Source organism: Pyxicephalus adspersus, chromosome 6 (assembly GCF_032062135.1).
Source record: "Pyxicephalus adspersus chromosome 6, UCB_Pads_2.0, whole genome shotgun sequence".
Lineage (NCBI taxonomy): Eukaryota > Metazoa > Chordata > Amphibia > Anura > Pyxicephalidae > Pyxicephalus > Pyxicephalus adspersus.
In genome coordinates, this window is record NC_092863.1 from 2,688,344 (window position 1) to 2,703,055 (window position 14,712).

General features: G+C 39.5%; 1 protein-coding gene across 3 annotated transcripts in view; it reads right to left on the bottom strand.

Annotated features, from left to right (window-relative positions):
• Positions 1–14,712, bottom strand: part of RIPOR3 (RIPOR family member 3) — a 72,584-nt gene that overhangs the window by 24,806 nt on the left and 33,066 nt on the right. For all 3 annotated transcript variants that reach the window (XM_072414150.1, XM_072414151.1, XM_072414149.1), the window contains exons 3-10: positions 12,824–12,970; positions 10,780–10,858; positions 9,758–9,781; positions 9,606–9,659; positions 4,578–4,727; positions 2,931–2,994; positions 1,370–1,413; positions 91–216 (exon numbers count right to left, since the gene is read on the bottom strand). In XM_072414150.1, the coding sequence (XP_072270251.1) occupies positions 91–216; positions 1,370–1,413; positions 2,931–2,994; positions 4,578–4,727; positions 9,606–9,659; positions 9,758–9,781; positions 10,780–10,858; positions 12,824–12,970 (688 nt within the window). The remainder of the gene's footprint in view (positions 1–90; positions 217–1,369; positions 1,414–2,930; positions 2,995–4,577; positions 4,728–9,605; positions 9,660–9,757; positions 9,782–10,779; positions 10,859–12,823; positions 12,971–14,712) is intronic.

A 14,712-nucleotide genomic window follows, 5' to 3' on the forward strand; every position in this document is an offset into this window, starting at 1 on the left:
GCTGTGTGCTACATTTCTGTTCAATGGGGTGCATTTGGCTGCCAATGCAAATGAATGACATACTTTGTTTTGTAGTGCATCACAATATACCTTGATTTCAAAGTTTTCACAAAGATTTGGTATAAATATTCTCTCTTCTTCATCCCACATCTGGCTGTCATCTGTTTCGATTTTGCCTTTTAACCTCCACCTCTGGCGGCCGAGTCGTATTAGCACCTATGAAAGAAAAAGAGCAGAATTATACATTGAATAGGGATGATATAATTCACATATAAGCTTAATTCTATCAATGAAGTGATCAGTCTCATAGAAAGGATAGCAATGACTCCCCTTTGAGTGGACCAAGATGGTGCAACTTTCATTGGTAAGGTATCAGACTGGGATCCCCAGACAATTAGAGGTAAATTTACAAAGCTGGGGGAAATATGGCTAATGTCTCCATTAATTGGTCTCTTGCTGGTGCTCAGTTCTTGGGACCAACATAAAGGATTCATGCAATAAGGCAAAAAAGGCCTTTCCAGAAAGCAAAGAGACTTCTACGAAAAAGCTTCAGTAATTCAAGGCTTTTTTATATACTATATAAAAATACAAGTGAATCAGGAAATGTGTTATTTTACAAAACATAAAATCCATTTTTTGGTCTATTTAATGATCAATTAATGGATAGAAGAATGGAGGTGAGCAAGCTCTAAGATGCAATAAAGAAATTCAGGTCTCCATCCTGGCTGTACATGACTACAAACTAAACAGCTCTCATGGTTTTTTTTTTTTAGCGCCATGGTCATCATTTTTTTGGAGCTCAGTTAGTTTGCTGTAACGAATCACATGCAATAAAAAATCCAATAAAATCAGTTTTAGGATCACTTCCTAATGTCTGCTGTCACAGAGGTAAAACAGTCTGAGATCTAGGATAAAGTCCTCACCACCAGTTTTTAGGTAACAGACATCTAAATGAATTTATCCCAAAAAGAGTGCAATCCACTATTTCAGCCAATTCACTTATTAGACCAAAATATTGGAATTTGCTGGAGCTGTGTGCCAGACTTGGCGAGCTTTACATCCTCCTGGAGCTGGTAGTAAAACCCTCTTTTATAGTTCAGGGAATTGACAGACATCCTTCATACTCCCCGAGCCCTACGTCACACCCTAATACAATCTATTATGACAGGACATAAATCCTCTTTCTGAATATATGACTATTTATCTGCAGCCAGGATTGTCCATGATCTCTTGGGCCTGGCATACTGCAGGTCTGGGGTTCCAGTAAATGTTGCAGAGAATTCTGGGAAGATGATGTCAGTATTTCATGGTTTATGAAGCAGGGCATGGTGAACGGTCCCTGGATGGAAAAGATAAATAATTACTATACCTCGTAGTGATCTCCAGGGCAAAGCCGGGCGTAACCCACCAGACCTAGACGAGAGAAAGATGGTGAAACTTTCTAAAAAATACTTTAATGATCAATTTATGGCCCATTTCACCAAATTCCCAAATAAACAAGTTTTTGCTTTTTTCCTTCAGTCATTTGAAAGGTTTTTAATCACTCCCAGAACTACTGGAAGATAATAAATTATTTAATACTGTCCTCTCCTACAAGACAAACTGTTTATGAAAAGTGAATCAAAATTTATATACATCACTTTTAAAATGTACAGATTTTCAGTATAAAAAGTAAAATATCACCCTGCCCACTTTGTGTGTCTCTGATACATTAACTTTTAAATTGGCACAATGGTCTACGTCTAATACCTTGTCTTTCATCAAAGTCGGCACCAATCTCCACCACCCCAACATTTACCAATCCAATCAAGAAACCTCATTGGTGAGTACAGACTCTGGTGTTAGCATTTTGATCATAAATAGTCTGGCAAAGGGAAGAAATGGGGAGAATTTGTGACCTTTAGGCTTTGCATACAATGTGGGTATCAAATCCAGGTAAACCTGGTATTCCACTAACCCGACTCTCTCCTCTACAATCTATTATGAATGCTGCAGCCAGACTCATCCATCCTTCCCTCCGCTCCTCTTCCGCTACATCTCTTTGTAGTTCTCTCTCTCTCCTCTACAATCTATTATGAATGCTGCAGCCAGACTCATCCATCCTTCCCTCCGCTCCTCTTCCGCTACATCTCTTTGTAGTTCTCTCCATTGGCTTCCATTTCACCTTAGAATCAAATTCATCTCCTGTGCTTTACCTTCAAATCCCTCCACAGGTATTGGACATTTACATTTCTGACTTGGTAAAAAAAATACTCCCCCTGCCACTCTCTCCGCTCCTCCAATGACCTACTAATGACTTCCTCACTCATAACCTCATCACACGCACAGATACAAGACTTCTCTAGAGCGGCCCCAACTCTCTGGAATGGTCTTCCTCGTCCTATTCGACTTGCTCCTACTTTCTGCTCATTTAAAAGAACGCTCAAACCCATTTTTTCAAACTTGCCTACCCGTCTTCCTCTGTTTTTTGAAACCACCACTACCTCCCACCATACATATCCCCCTCCTATTGTGTGTGAAATTCCCCCACCTACTGGATTGTAAGCTTTTCAGGGCAGGGTCCTCTCCTCCTTCTGTGTCACTGTCTGTATTAGTCTGTCATTTGCAATCCCTATTTAATGTACAGCGCTGCGTAATTTGTTGGCGCTATATAAATGCTGTTTATTAATAATAATAATAATAACCTCAAAAATAACATTGAAAAGATTAATGTCTGCACAGCTAAGAAAAAATCCACATCCCTTGTAACAAATGTCCTCAGAGAAGAAGTCTGACCAAGTTTGGAGAGCGCTGGTCAAACTCTGACTGAGGGGTCTTATTTAGTCATGGTGTGCAAATAATGTAACAGGAAAGTGAAGTCTAATGAATGTATTCAAGGATTATCTAAGCATATATCTATTTTTATGACTTTGTTGACTCTGCAACATTACCTTTCATCTTAATGAGAAATTCCCCCAAATGCAGTTCCAACGCTCCTTCAATTGCACACATATCCTAGAAAAAAAATATTTATTGAGTCAAGAAGACCTTAGCATGCGGAGAATTAAAATGCCCTCAAATTATTTCTGTTTGTATTTTAGGGAACAGAGATTAGTCCTAAGAATTTTACAGAAATATGGAATTTAGTTTAGACAGCATATCTTCAGGGTAATCCCCACCATTATCCACTCATGTTTCCGGCATGTTCTGCATTGTGTTTGAGCCTTCTCAGGCTAATGGATAGCAGATGCCTGGCCTAACCCTAACAGGGATTGAGTTACCGAAGGGCCCTTGGTGTCAGCAACAGAGTCATTTACATACATTTATGGGATTGTGCAGATCTATGGGGAGCGCAGTGTCATTGTTACAAAAATGGTGATACAATATTTCTGTTACCTAGTGCCAGCTCCAGCACCATCCTGCAATCTCACTTTTTCATTATCCATTGTAGGAACAGACAGTAAATGCCTTGATGTAATAAAGTGCCAATCAGTATATAGAAGTCTAAGTAGCAGCATTCACTTTGCGTTACTGCAACATGAATGCAACCCGATGTGATTTCAATGTATGAATGCAACCCCAAAGTACCATGCTAAGAGGCAGTGCACTGTACACATAGGTAGCATGCGGTGTGCTGCCAGAAATGGTACTTTTACTTATAATAACTGGTATTGCACTTTCATGTGAATTGCTGGAGATGTACGATGCTTATCTATTCTAGGTGTATGTTGTAAAATCTGCCAAACTTTATTAAAGTACTCCATAAATCAATGTATAGGTGGAGCAGGGGTTCAAGTCACAGGAAATGTCCTATACAAAGTCCTTTTGAAGTTGGTGCTGCCAGTCGGCAAAGCAGGCCTAATTAAAATCTGTTTCTAAGTTTGTAATAAAAAGTAGGAAGCAGTATTTAATCAGGTCCTGTCTGCTGGCCGGCTGCCTACAGCAGGAATTTTTATTAGGCACTTTCAGGAAGGACACAGACTTATTAAGTTAGGATTAGAAGCAGAAAGGGATGGGGTGGCTCCGATTACTCTAATATTCAGCTCTCTTGTTGTAGAATTCTACAGAGATAGTTGTAAACCCTAAATGTATTATTTGTTCAATAAAAATCAGTTTTCCATTGTTTTGTAATTTTTTTTTCTCCTGCGGTAATATTCAGCCACCTGATTGCACATCCTTGCTCTGGGCTTGTTTACCGATAATGACGATAGTGGGCCATTTATGTGTAATGTGTGTCGACAAGGATGCTTATAGTGTTTATCAAAGGTATATGTGATGGAGTCATAATGCCACAGCACAATTGTAAGACTGAGAAAAGCGCCATCGCCTTATGACAAGGGCATTCAAGGAAGGGTCATCAGGGATCAATTTAATAAAAAATGCAGATTTTAAAATTAGTTTTTTTATGAGGTTTTAGTGATAGGGTTGTGTCTACTATAATAAAAAATATTGCAAAACAGCCTTAGAAGTCTGTAAATTGTTTAGCTCCTTCCAGCTTTCTCCTTTAATGCAATGATGCCCCCAGCATTTGCTGACCACAATGTTCTGCTGACCATAGCTTTAAATAAATCAGAACAGTGAAGAGGCTTTTCACCCACCTCTGTGCACTCCTGAAAGTTCTTGTACAGTTCAATGAGACTTTCCCTTGAAGCCTTTGTAGTAGGGGACAGAGAGAAGGCATGCTTCATGTTGCTGGCCCCAACCCGCAGCCTCCATTGTATGCAGTAGGCCTCGTACAGCTCCTCAATCTGTAAGAAATATAAAAAATTACCAGTATCAGTCACTGCAAAATTCTGAATATGAACTAACAATATAAATTAGGAGTAAATATGGAGCTCTGCCATCTTCACTACTTAGACAGAGAGATACCACCCTGGTCTCGGCATTGTGAGTTTAAAGAGCAAAAGTCAGAGTTGCTCCATGAAGCTCTTCACATCAGTGTGCTGCGTTATAAAGCAATGAGTTGCATGCTTGCTGCACCTTTTGGTAAAGCAATTAAAGATGCACTAATGAGCAGCTCAGTGTACATTCTCAGCGTGCTTTGATAGCAGAATGAATTAACTCCTGTGCACATGCACAGAAATTAATCAGCCGAGTCTGGTCAATAAAAATAACTGAAGATCTCAAACCTAGAAAAGAACCCGGTAAAGATATCCTCAGCACTGAGAGGTGGATTTACCTCCAATTGAACTGCAGTGGAGAAAAGTTTGGCTCCTCTCTACTATCAGATAGGGCATTGTTGTGTGAAAGAGTAAATCTCAGAATTGAAAGGCCAAATCCTTTGCCAGTTTAAACAGATCCCTAATATATTTTAATGTTTTATATTAGAAAAAAAATTCAGCTTAAAGTTTTTAAAATTCAGAACATTGTCATGTCAGTGTGCAAAACAGTTTGACATAATGATCTAATAATTCTCATCAATGTTCGTACACAGATAGCATGGAGATAATCCCTACTGAGGAACAGATTCTTTTTTCTTTTAAGTTTTAGGACAAAAAGTTTCCCAACTCCTGGCAGGCTGACATTGAAACTATTTGGGAATTAGCTCCAAATCTGAGTTCCAAAGGGAAACATAAAGTTCGGATGTGACTCATTTTTGGTTGCAAGAAGACAAGCAGCATCAGGTACCAGATACAAATAATGGGAAGATGACCCAGTTTTGTGGATTTTTTATACAGATAATTTATGACTAGTGGAAAGAAGTTCTGGATGGAGTGTGCAGTGCAATAAACATGATGGCCATTTTTAATAAGGTGCAATGACGGTGCGCAGCAACCTTGGCAAGTGACCAAATGTTGATTTGTTGACCTCCCCACCCTTACTCGGGCCCATTCAAGCTGTGGATGGGAATGATGGCAGGATTGTAATGATATATAGAATTATAACTGAACACTTCGATTTCTTATAGCAACCTCTGCAGGCATTTCTGCTGCCGTCCTGAATTTTACATTTCAGACGGTATCAGACACAAATGTGAGGCCTGTTTACTTGACTTGCGGACACAAAATAACATTGCTTAATGGGACCTCCAATCCCACTAATACTTATCCCCTCCATGCTACTCTGTCAATGGACACTCTCCCCTGTGACCGCTATTTCCCACCACCGTCATACATATTCGGCCTGGTGATTAGCAGCTTGGACCACTGTATGAGGTAGGCAAGAAAGTCACATGATCCCCATACCTAGAAGTTCCAGGTGCTTTACCCGCCTCCAGCAGGTGAATAGTGAACCTGTCACTTCCTCATAATTGGGTACATATTAATCATTTCAGATGTAATATAGGTTGACTTTAATTTGACATTATACAACACAGCACAATATAAAAAGATGGCCTGTAGCATAAAAAAAAAAAAAATATATAGGCAAAAGGCCACATAGGTCTTGGTGAGAAGGGAAGGCGGGAAGGGAAGGGAATTTGGTTAATTTTAAAATGATTGGATTAAGGGCATGGGGTGATGCTGGTCTGATGGGTGGGTCAAAGGGCAGTTATAAGGGGAGCCCACTGAGGGGAGAGGTCAGTTGCTGAAGAGACGGCTAGGAAGAAAACTTTCCCACCCTCCCTCCATAAGGTTAAGGTCCAAGGGGGTTGGGGTTCAGTCATGGCAGCAAGGCGGTTCGTTGGTTGGTCCATTGGAGTTAAAATCAAAAACAAAATTGAGGATTTGGAACCCATCAAGGTATGGAGTTCTTGCAAAATGGAGCGGAAGATGCCCGTTTACTGCTCCCGAGCCGGCGTGGTAGCGGCTGGGAGCCTGTTTTAGGGAGCGATAGTTTTGGGGAAGAGTTAGTAGAAGAGGGGGTACTCTCATGGACCTTTTAAGAAAAATTATAACTGTTTTTGAAAATGTTTGGAAAATGTTTAAAATGTGTCGAAAATGTTTAAAAATTTTTTTTAAATGTTTTAAATGGTTAAAATTTTGAAAGGTTGATTTCTAAAGGTTGTAGCAATAAAACGGGATGCTATGGCCATAATTTTACCAAAGAGGGTGTAGGGTGATTTATTACAATGGGGGCTGGTTGGTGAGAACAGGGTGGTTGTTGTAAGGGTGAGCGTTTTCATATTCTCTACCGTAGTCATGGCTTTCATATTAATCAGTGATGGAAGCTATTGCATTGCTCTAATTACATATTCCAATATGCTGTTCACATATTCACATATGCTGTTCACATATCATATTCACATAAACTGTTTATAAACTGGCAATAATAAATCATTGACATGCAACAATATCCTGCAAATGTATCAATTTGCACAAAATCCCTAACTTTTTATATTAAAAACAGAGATCTTGTCAGTGACTTTCCTAGGAGAGGAGGTCATTGAGCTGCTGCGGACAGGAGGAAGCATTTCCTGAGTTTCTTCTACCCCAGTGTTCAGACTTTAATTATTATTAACTTGTATTTATATATTATCATCATATTATGCAGTTTTGTAAGCTTGTAGCAAGTTACAAGACCAGAGGCTGATCTACTTTAGGCATGAATACAGCCATAAACTACACAGGAACCAGAATTTACATGGATGTGTCATCCCTGAGCCAGCATCGCAGGATGCAGATGGTGACCCTGGATGATTCCTGAATAAAAATGTTTTAAAAAGAGAAACAGATGTAGACACGATCAGGTGTAACCAGGTGTAACCTCCAACATACTTAGCATTACTTAGCATAAAAAAGATATTAGATAACAGGTCCACTTTAAGTCCTCATCTTTTACAGCAGCAAGCTGTAATATGGGAATATTTCTGTTCGGCATCCTCAAAACTTGTCATTTGGAACAATGAACCTTCTTAGAGCCATTTCTGGAACTTAGGAATGTGGTAGGGGGGTCATTATCTTGTTGACGACCTCCAAATTACAGGCTAAGGATGCAGCTATTTCCTGAAAATGCTACAAATTCCATTCAGGCAAATTGCCAGCGAGGATTTTTCCTTAATGACAGATGGCATGCCAGGAGAGGGAAAGCGACTGATAGGTTTGTAGCAAGTCGCCAAGATACTGAGTTGTGAAGAGCCTGCATCCATGTAAGAATTGTAACAGAGTTGTTGGAACATCGTGATCTTTTATTCCGCTGTGACCAATGACGAGGAACTCTTCTCGAGCCTTGTCAATGGTTCTTAAGGAGAAGCGGCCAAGTTCTAAAAATATTCTGCCATTAAGTGGGAATCTATGAATGCTGTGATTTGTCTTTGGGTAACAGAAGGATGCTATGTAACAGCTTGTGTATAATTTAAGTAAGGTTAGAGGTCACAGCTGAAGCCCTCAATGGTTTTTGGCATTGACCGGCCACTATCTGTATACAGTCAAATCTGTGCTAGGAAAATTTCTTCTTTCTTCTTCATTTTTTTGGTTGAGGCCAGCCAAGTAAATTTATTGCGGGTATGTTCATCAACAATAATTAGTTATTTATTTTTAATTGTGATGATGAAGGCCTGGGTCATGTGGACTGCTATAAAGATAAGGTTTCTTTTGTTATGCAGAACATTTCATTATAGATACCATCCACATGCCCATATGTAGATAAAATTCATGTAAGGTAACGTTTTTCTGTAGAATTCCCAATAGGGAGGAATAACCCTTGAGTCAGGGAGAACAAGATCAGATGGCCTCCAGTTGGGGAAAACAAAATTACACAGCCTACAGTATAGATATGATCGGATAGTCCTCCATTTAGAATAGGAAGCACCTTTTCAATAAAACATGACCAGACAGCCTCTAGTTAAGGGGAACTCAGTTAAAAAGTTTTAAATCAGGGGTACATGACTGGACAGTCTCCAGTTGGAAGGAAGATGATCAAAGAAATGAAAGAAACATACCTGAAGTTTATTTGCAGGAAACCTGATCACATGGGCTCGGAGTTGTAGGAAATATGATTAGATGGCCTTTTTTTGAAGGGAACATGACCAGATAACCTCCATTTGCAAGGTCCACCATCGGATGGCCTACACTTGCTGAAAACAAGATTAGATGACCTCTTGTTGCAGGGAACACAACTAAATGTAATCTAATTGCAGATAACTCGATTTGGTGGCCCCCAGCTGCAGAGAACATAATAAAATGGCCTCCAGTTTAATGGAACACAATTAAATTGCCTTGATTTGCATGGAAAATGACCAGAGGTCTTAGGTTGGAGGGAACTTGATTGGACAAGCTTCCAGTTAGAAGAATTATGATTGGATGGTCTTATTCCAAAGGGTGAGATCTACAGGCAGACAATGTCACTTTCTTTTACAGTTTAGAGAAAGTAATAAAATTTGGTTGGCTCTTTCAGTTTATACATCATATGACATTTATAATAAGACTCCGCACACTTACTGCTGTCAGCTCCTGCCACTTCGCTGACCGCAACTATTTAACAAAATAAAAAAAATGTGTGACAGGAATCTATTAGTCATGGCACATGTATGTGAAGTATGTGTGAGCATGAGAAAATGACATCTGTCCTCCAGATGTGACAATGACTGCGAATCTGGATTCGGATCGACACGCCTGTCTGCCTTGCTAAAGAGGACCTGTAAGCCATTTATTAAATCATTTTCATTGGCCAGGCTAGGACAACCATTGGATTCCCCAGGAATTTGGGTGGAAAGATAGATGTAGAGTTTAATTAAGGAAAGCACTCACTTTACTGATGTGGAATTCCAGCTTCCGTATGTGTCTTTCCATTAATCGAATTTCCTTAGAAATGGAAGGGAAAATTATTAATATATGTAGAAAAGAACCAAGAATTAAAATAAAAATAGGAATAAGTGACTGATGGAGAAGGTGGGGCTTACCTTATCTAAATCATAAAAAAATCCCTGTGATTTAAGAAAGATAACGTCAATATGCAATATGGAGACATATTAATAAATGCATAACAACATACTTCATTATGATTTCCAGTGTCCCCACTATAAAAAAACATTGGGATTTCCTTTTATTGTGTGATATAATTTGTTCCCGTCGTTGTCTTTATTTAAACTTAAAGTAACCATTCTCAACCGGGGGTTCTTCAAGTGGTTGGTAGGGGTTCTTTGTGAAGATAGCAAGGCCAGAATGACCTCCATCCTATGCTAACCACAGACCAGAAGGGTTACTTCTCCTTTGACCACCTAATGTCAATAGACCTTTTCACAATGATCAATAATGAAAGAAGTCACTTCTACATTGACCACCAATTATTATATATATTATTATTATCTTTATTGAACAGGATTTATATAGTGCCAACATATTACGCAGCGCTGTACATTAAATATGGGTTGCAAATGACAGACGAATACAGACAGTGATACAGAAGGAGAGGACCCTGCCCCGAAGAGCTTACAATCTAGTAGGCAACCTAAGAGTCTACACTGATCTACAGTATGTTATGAAGCTCAGATCAGTGGTTTCTCAAGGATAGCTAATCCTAAGGTAAAATCCGAATTTTAGGTGCTATTAAAATCCAAACTTTTGTTTCTAGTTTTTGATTCCTCTAGTTTTGGATTCATCCTCTGTATTTGTACTGGTGTCGCCACAACAGAAAGTGATAGGAAATGTAAAACTTTATAGTGGTCACTGGATCAGAATGTGAGGGGAAATCTTCCTATGGGAAGATATATTTTAGGAACAATTTATTGGTCTCTGTCCTGATAGGGGGATTCTTTGTTACTTAGGACTTACAGTAATTCTGGAATTCCCCACTTAATTACCAAATAAAAAACCCTGAGCACATAGTTTATAACGAGGGGACACTGGAAGTGGAGACTGGATGTCTCATTCGTGGCGGGCACTATGCCAGTCTTACTCACAACAGGAAAGCTTTCAGTCTTACCAGCCTGGAGTTGCGTTTCATGTCCTTCTGCTGGCCGGCCAGAAAATCCAGCTGGGTTTGATGTTCTTCAAGGTACTCACTGCAAAATGTACCAAAGATGTTTCGGGTTATGTTTATGCCAATCATAATACAAGTCACAGATTACACAGGGCACAGCTGGCAATCAAGGCTGGAAATGGTAATCCCAAAGAAAATCAACCATTTAAAACACAAGTGTTTATAAATATGTGGAATAGAAGACAGCCACATCTTGTGTAGAAAGGCCTGTCCTATGCCATAATTGTGCAATGAAGGACCCTCGTTCTCTGGACAGTAGTCTTCCTGCAAAGATCTCTCCAATCAGGAGAGGCCATTAAATTTGTTCATTGCTGGGCTATGGATCTGACTTAGCAGAGGGTGAGTCCACCTCCACAGAGGGGACCACAGAGACCAATACTTCCACACAGAGCAAAGGGCCTTTGGTTCCTCAACACTAAAAAGAAAAGTATTCTTAATAATTATTTGCAGGGGTACTTAAAAAAACTAAACTGAATTATCCAAGAACATCAATCTGGCATAGTTACAGTAAGGACAGTATACTGCAGTTTGCCGTGTTTTCCTGGGCTCTGTGAGATTTTGGAAGTCACATATAAATTGCATCTATTTTTTAAGATGAAAAAACTCAGAAGTGGCCCCCATAGGCTTTCCATGCACAACCCTATCAGTTCCATTGGAGAGATATTATGAATTAATGAGGTGCTTTAAACAGATTTCTCAAAGCTGCTCACCCTATACAATAACAGATGTTACAAAGCTTAAGGGGGGGAAGATGCTTTGAACTTCATTAGAGTTCAGTTTAACATTATGAAGTTATATTGCATCATCAGAAGTAGGCCCACATCCCATGATTAACTCTTTCTGTACTGGAAAAACATTATAAAACATCTAAAATATAGTAACCATGTCATGTTCTAGTTGCTGTCTGGGTCCCTGCTAGGAAGATTTGCCCTCTTGATTTGGGGAACTAAGTGCTACGCTTTTCAAAACAAAAAAGACTGGGGTTTAGATACACTTTAAATATGTCATGAAGAAAGAAAAGTAGATATTGAAGAGTAGTTAAAACTCACACCATGAGGACTGGGGTTGTGGGTTTGATTGCCATAACAGACACCATTCTTCATTCATGTAGGTGTTCTCCTGCACTTAATTGTATGCTCCTCTGAGATTGATACAGTACAACGTTGCTATATATGTCAGTGCTACACATCCAAATAAATAAGCACATTTAATACCCTTTCTTCCAATAGGCACACAACATCTGTTGATCAATACAGATGTGGTAAGCTTCTGTGGGGACTGAAATAGAATCTCATAAAAAACATCGGTTCTCACACCTGTTTCTGGTAGAAAAGAACTATAAAATGGAAGTGTAAATTACCCAGGTCAAGCAGACGGAATCCCAATAGGTAATATAAAGCAGCTACCCCATGTGGACTGAACTGGGGGGCAGCTGTTTGCAGAGGATCCTCTTTCTGGATGGGCCTCAACCATAAAGAATTTGAAGCAGTTCATTTAAAGTAAACTCATACACACAATTCATCTTCTCGACAGAAAAGGTCTATGCAGAAGTTAGATTTTGGTTACTGATCTTTCCTGAATGCCTTGAGTGAAGCTTAAAATCAGTACAAGGTTATCCAGGGAATGAGGCAGGCTCTATCTGACTAACTGCAGATTCTAAAGCACATTGTGACAAGATCACAGGGTGCGGTGAAACCTGAGTTTTAGTACAGGAGAGCAGCCTGTACAGGAGAACAACTCTGAAGAAAAGGATAGGGGTCAGATTTAAGCCTTGTTGAAGGTAAATGGGGGGAAATGAGAGAAAAGCATAGCAACATTACCCATAATTTTCTAAGGTTATCTACAGGACAAGAAGTAATGGTAAATCCCCCCAAAAAATGACAAAAGGTTTAAACTTCCCTACACTTTTACAAAACCAGATTGGGATAACAAAGCAAATGTAGCAGCCACATATACTGTTGACAATCACACGAGCAGGTCAACTTACTTTAGTCCTTTCCTTAAAGCTTCAAATATTTTTTTAACTTGGTGGGGATGTGGATCCGGTCTGATGGATCCTTTCCGCAGCGATGGGTACAATTTCTCCGAATGGACCGACAGCTTTGATTTTACCGAGCTTTTCCGCAGGGACTGTCTAAATAAAAGATATAAAAGTTGCATCAATAAAGGGGGGTGGTGAACCAAGAGCTTCTGATAGTATAAGCTCCCCTGTTCCTCAAGCTACAACCAATTTACTAGGCAATTGTCTACAAACAACAGTTTGAAATGAACATCTTTATATTTATATCTCCCTCTGTATATAAAAAGCTAATAAATCACATTTCATTATTGTTACATATGCATATGCTACGATTAAAACTCAGATAAATCTATCATAATTTATGGGTTTTCCGATTTGAAATTGGAACGTGGTCTGTAATAAATAGCAGATTCTCCTAGGAACAGCTGTCTGTATATCAGTGACTAATAAGCATACCAAAAGTTGCGGAGATGAAATCAGTTAGCATTTTTGTCTACAAGCTGGACCAAGCTTATACATTGCTAAAGAGCCTCCGTCCCCCCCCAAGTGACACAGCTTGGGAGTAATGAGCAGGATAAGAAGAGCGTGACATGGGCCCCAATAAATAGAACAGGAATTTTTTCTTGGCTCTGGGAGGGTGCAAAATACTTCAGATGGAATCTGTGAATACACTAAAATGTGCATACAATACAATAAACAGAGAGACATTTTTTCTGCCTGATCTTGGGATCAATATTGGTTGAGGAAATGGATACTCAAGTAGATATTCCTAGAACTATCAGTCCGGGTTGTCTGCTTTTACTTGCATGTCTTAGCCCTAAACTCTATGTTATTTGGGGTTTTTGCAAATCCATCCAGCAGCTGAAACATAAAAGCAACTCTTGCTGCAATACTCACCTCCTTTCTGCTACCCTACAATTCCTGACATTGTTCATTTCTGAGTTGAATAACAGCAAGCATCCACCTACCTCTTTCCTGTGAGCTTAGGTTTGCAATGTAATACGTAACCCTTAGGAGTGGCATAACACATGTTCTGTGGCATACATAGCCAACCGTGGGGTCCCGGTTGTCTGAGAAGGGTCCGGGAACTTTGCACCTATGTCTGCCCCTGGCCCTGGTTGACAGAGTAAGCGGTCCTGTCATGTCATTAGAGAGAGAGATGGATTGCCAATGCCGAAGAAGAAATGGAAAAAACCATGCTGAAGACACATATAAAGATATACATTGGCATAGGGACTTCAGCAAAGGAAATCAGAGTCCTAACATAAGTCGCCCATAGGCAAGGGTATAACTAAAGCCAAAGCCATGGGTGTAACTAATAAGGAGTACAGAGCTGTCTGCCTAAATAGTGATTTATATCAGCAACAATAATAATATGAATATAAAAAAGGATTTGAGAACCTGTAAATGAATTAGTTTTATGTATCAGGCAGAGATTAAGGAGACAGGAAGGCCATGTAAAGGTTTTGCTACACAGCCCCATCATACACACTTAAAGCTTACAGACATCGGATGCCAGTCTCCTATCGTTTTGTTCTCAGGCAGATTAGCCAATGATTTAATGTCTATGGAGAAGACATAACAGATTAGAATTTGTGCTGAAAAAAAAGGAGTTGGCGGTGTCTACACAGATTATTCCACACCCTTCCCCGTACATAAATGGCTGCCAAAATGGCCAATGATGGGATGTCTATGGAGAGCTACACATTACCCTACCAAGGCTCATTCAGGAACAGGCCTTGTACAATCAGTAAGATCAACTCTCTGAAAAGGTGGACGTGTCTACAAAGATCCTTCTCCAATGTTCCATATATATATATATATATATATATATATATATATATATATATATATAT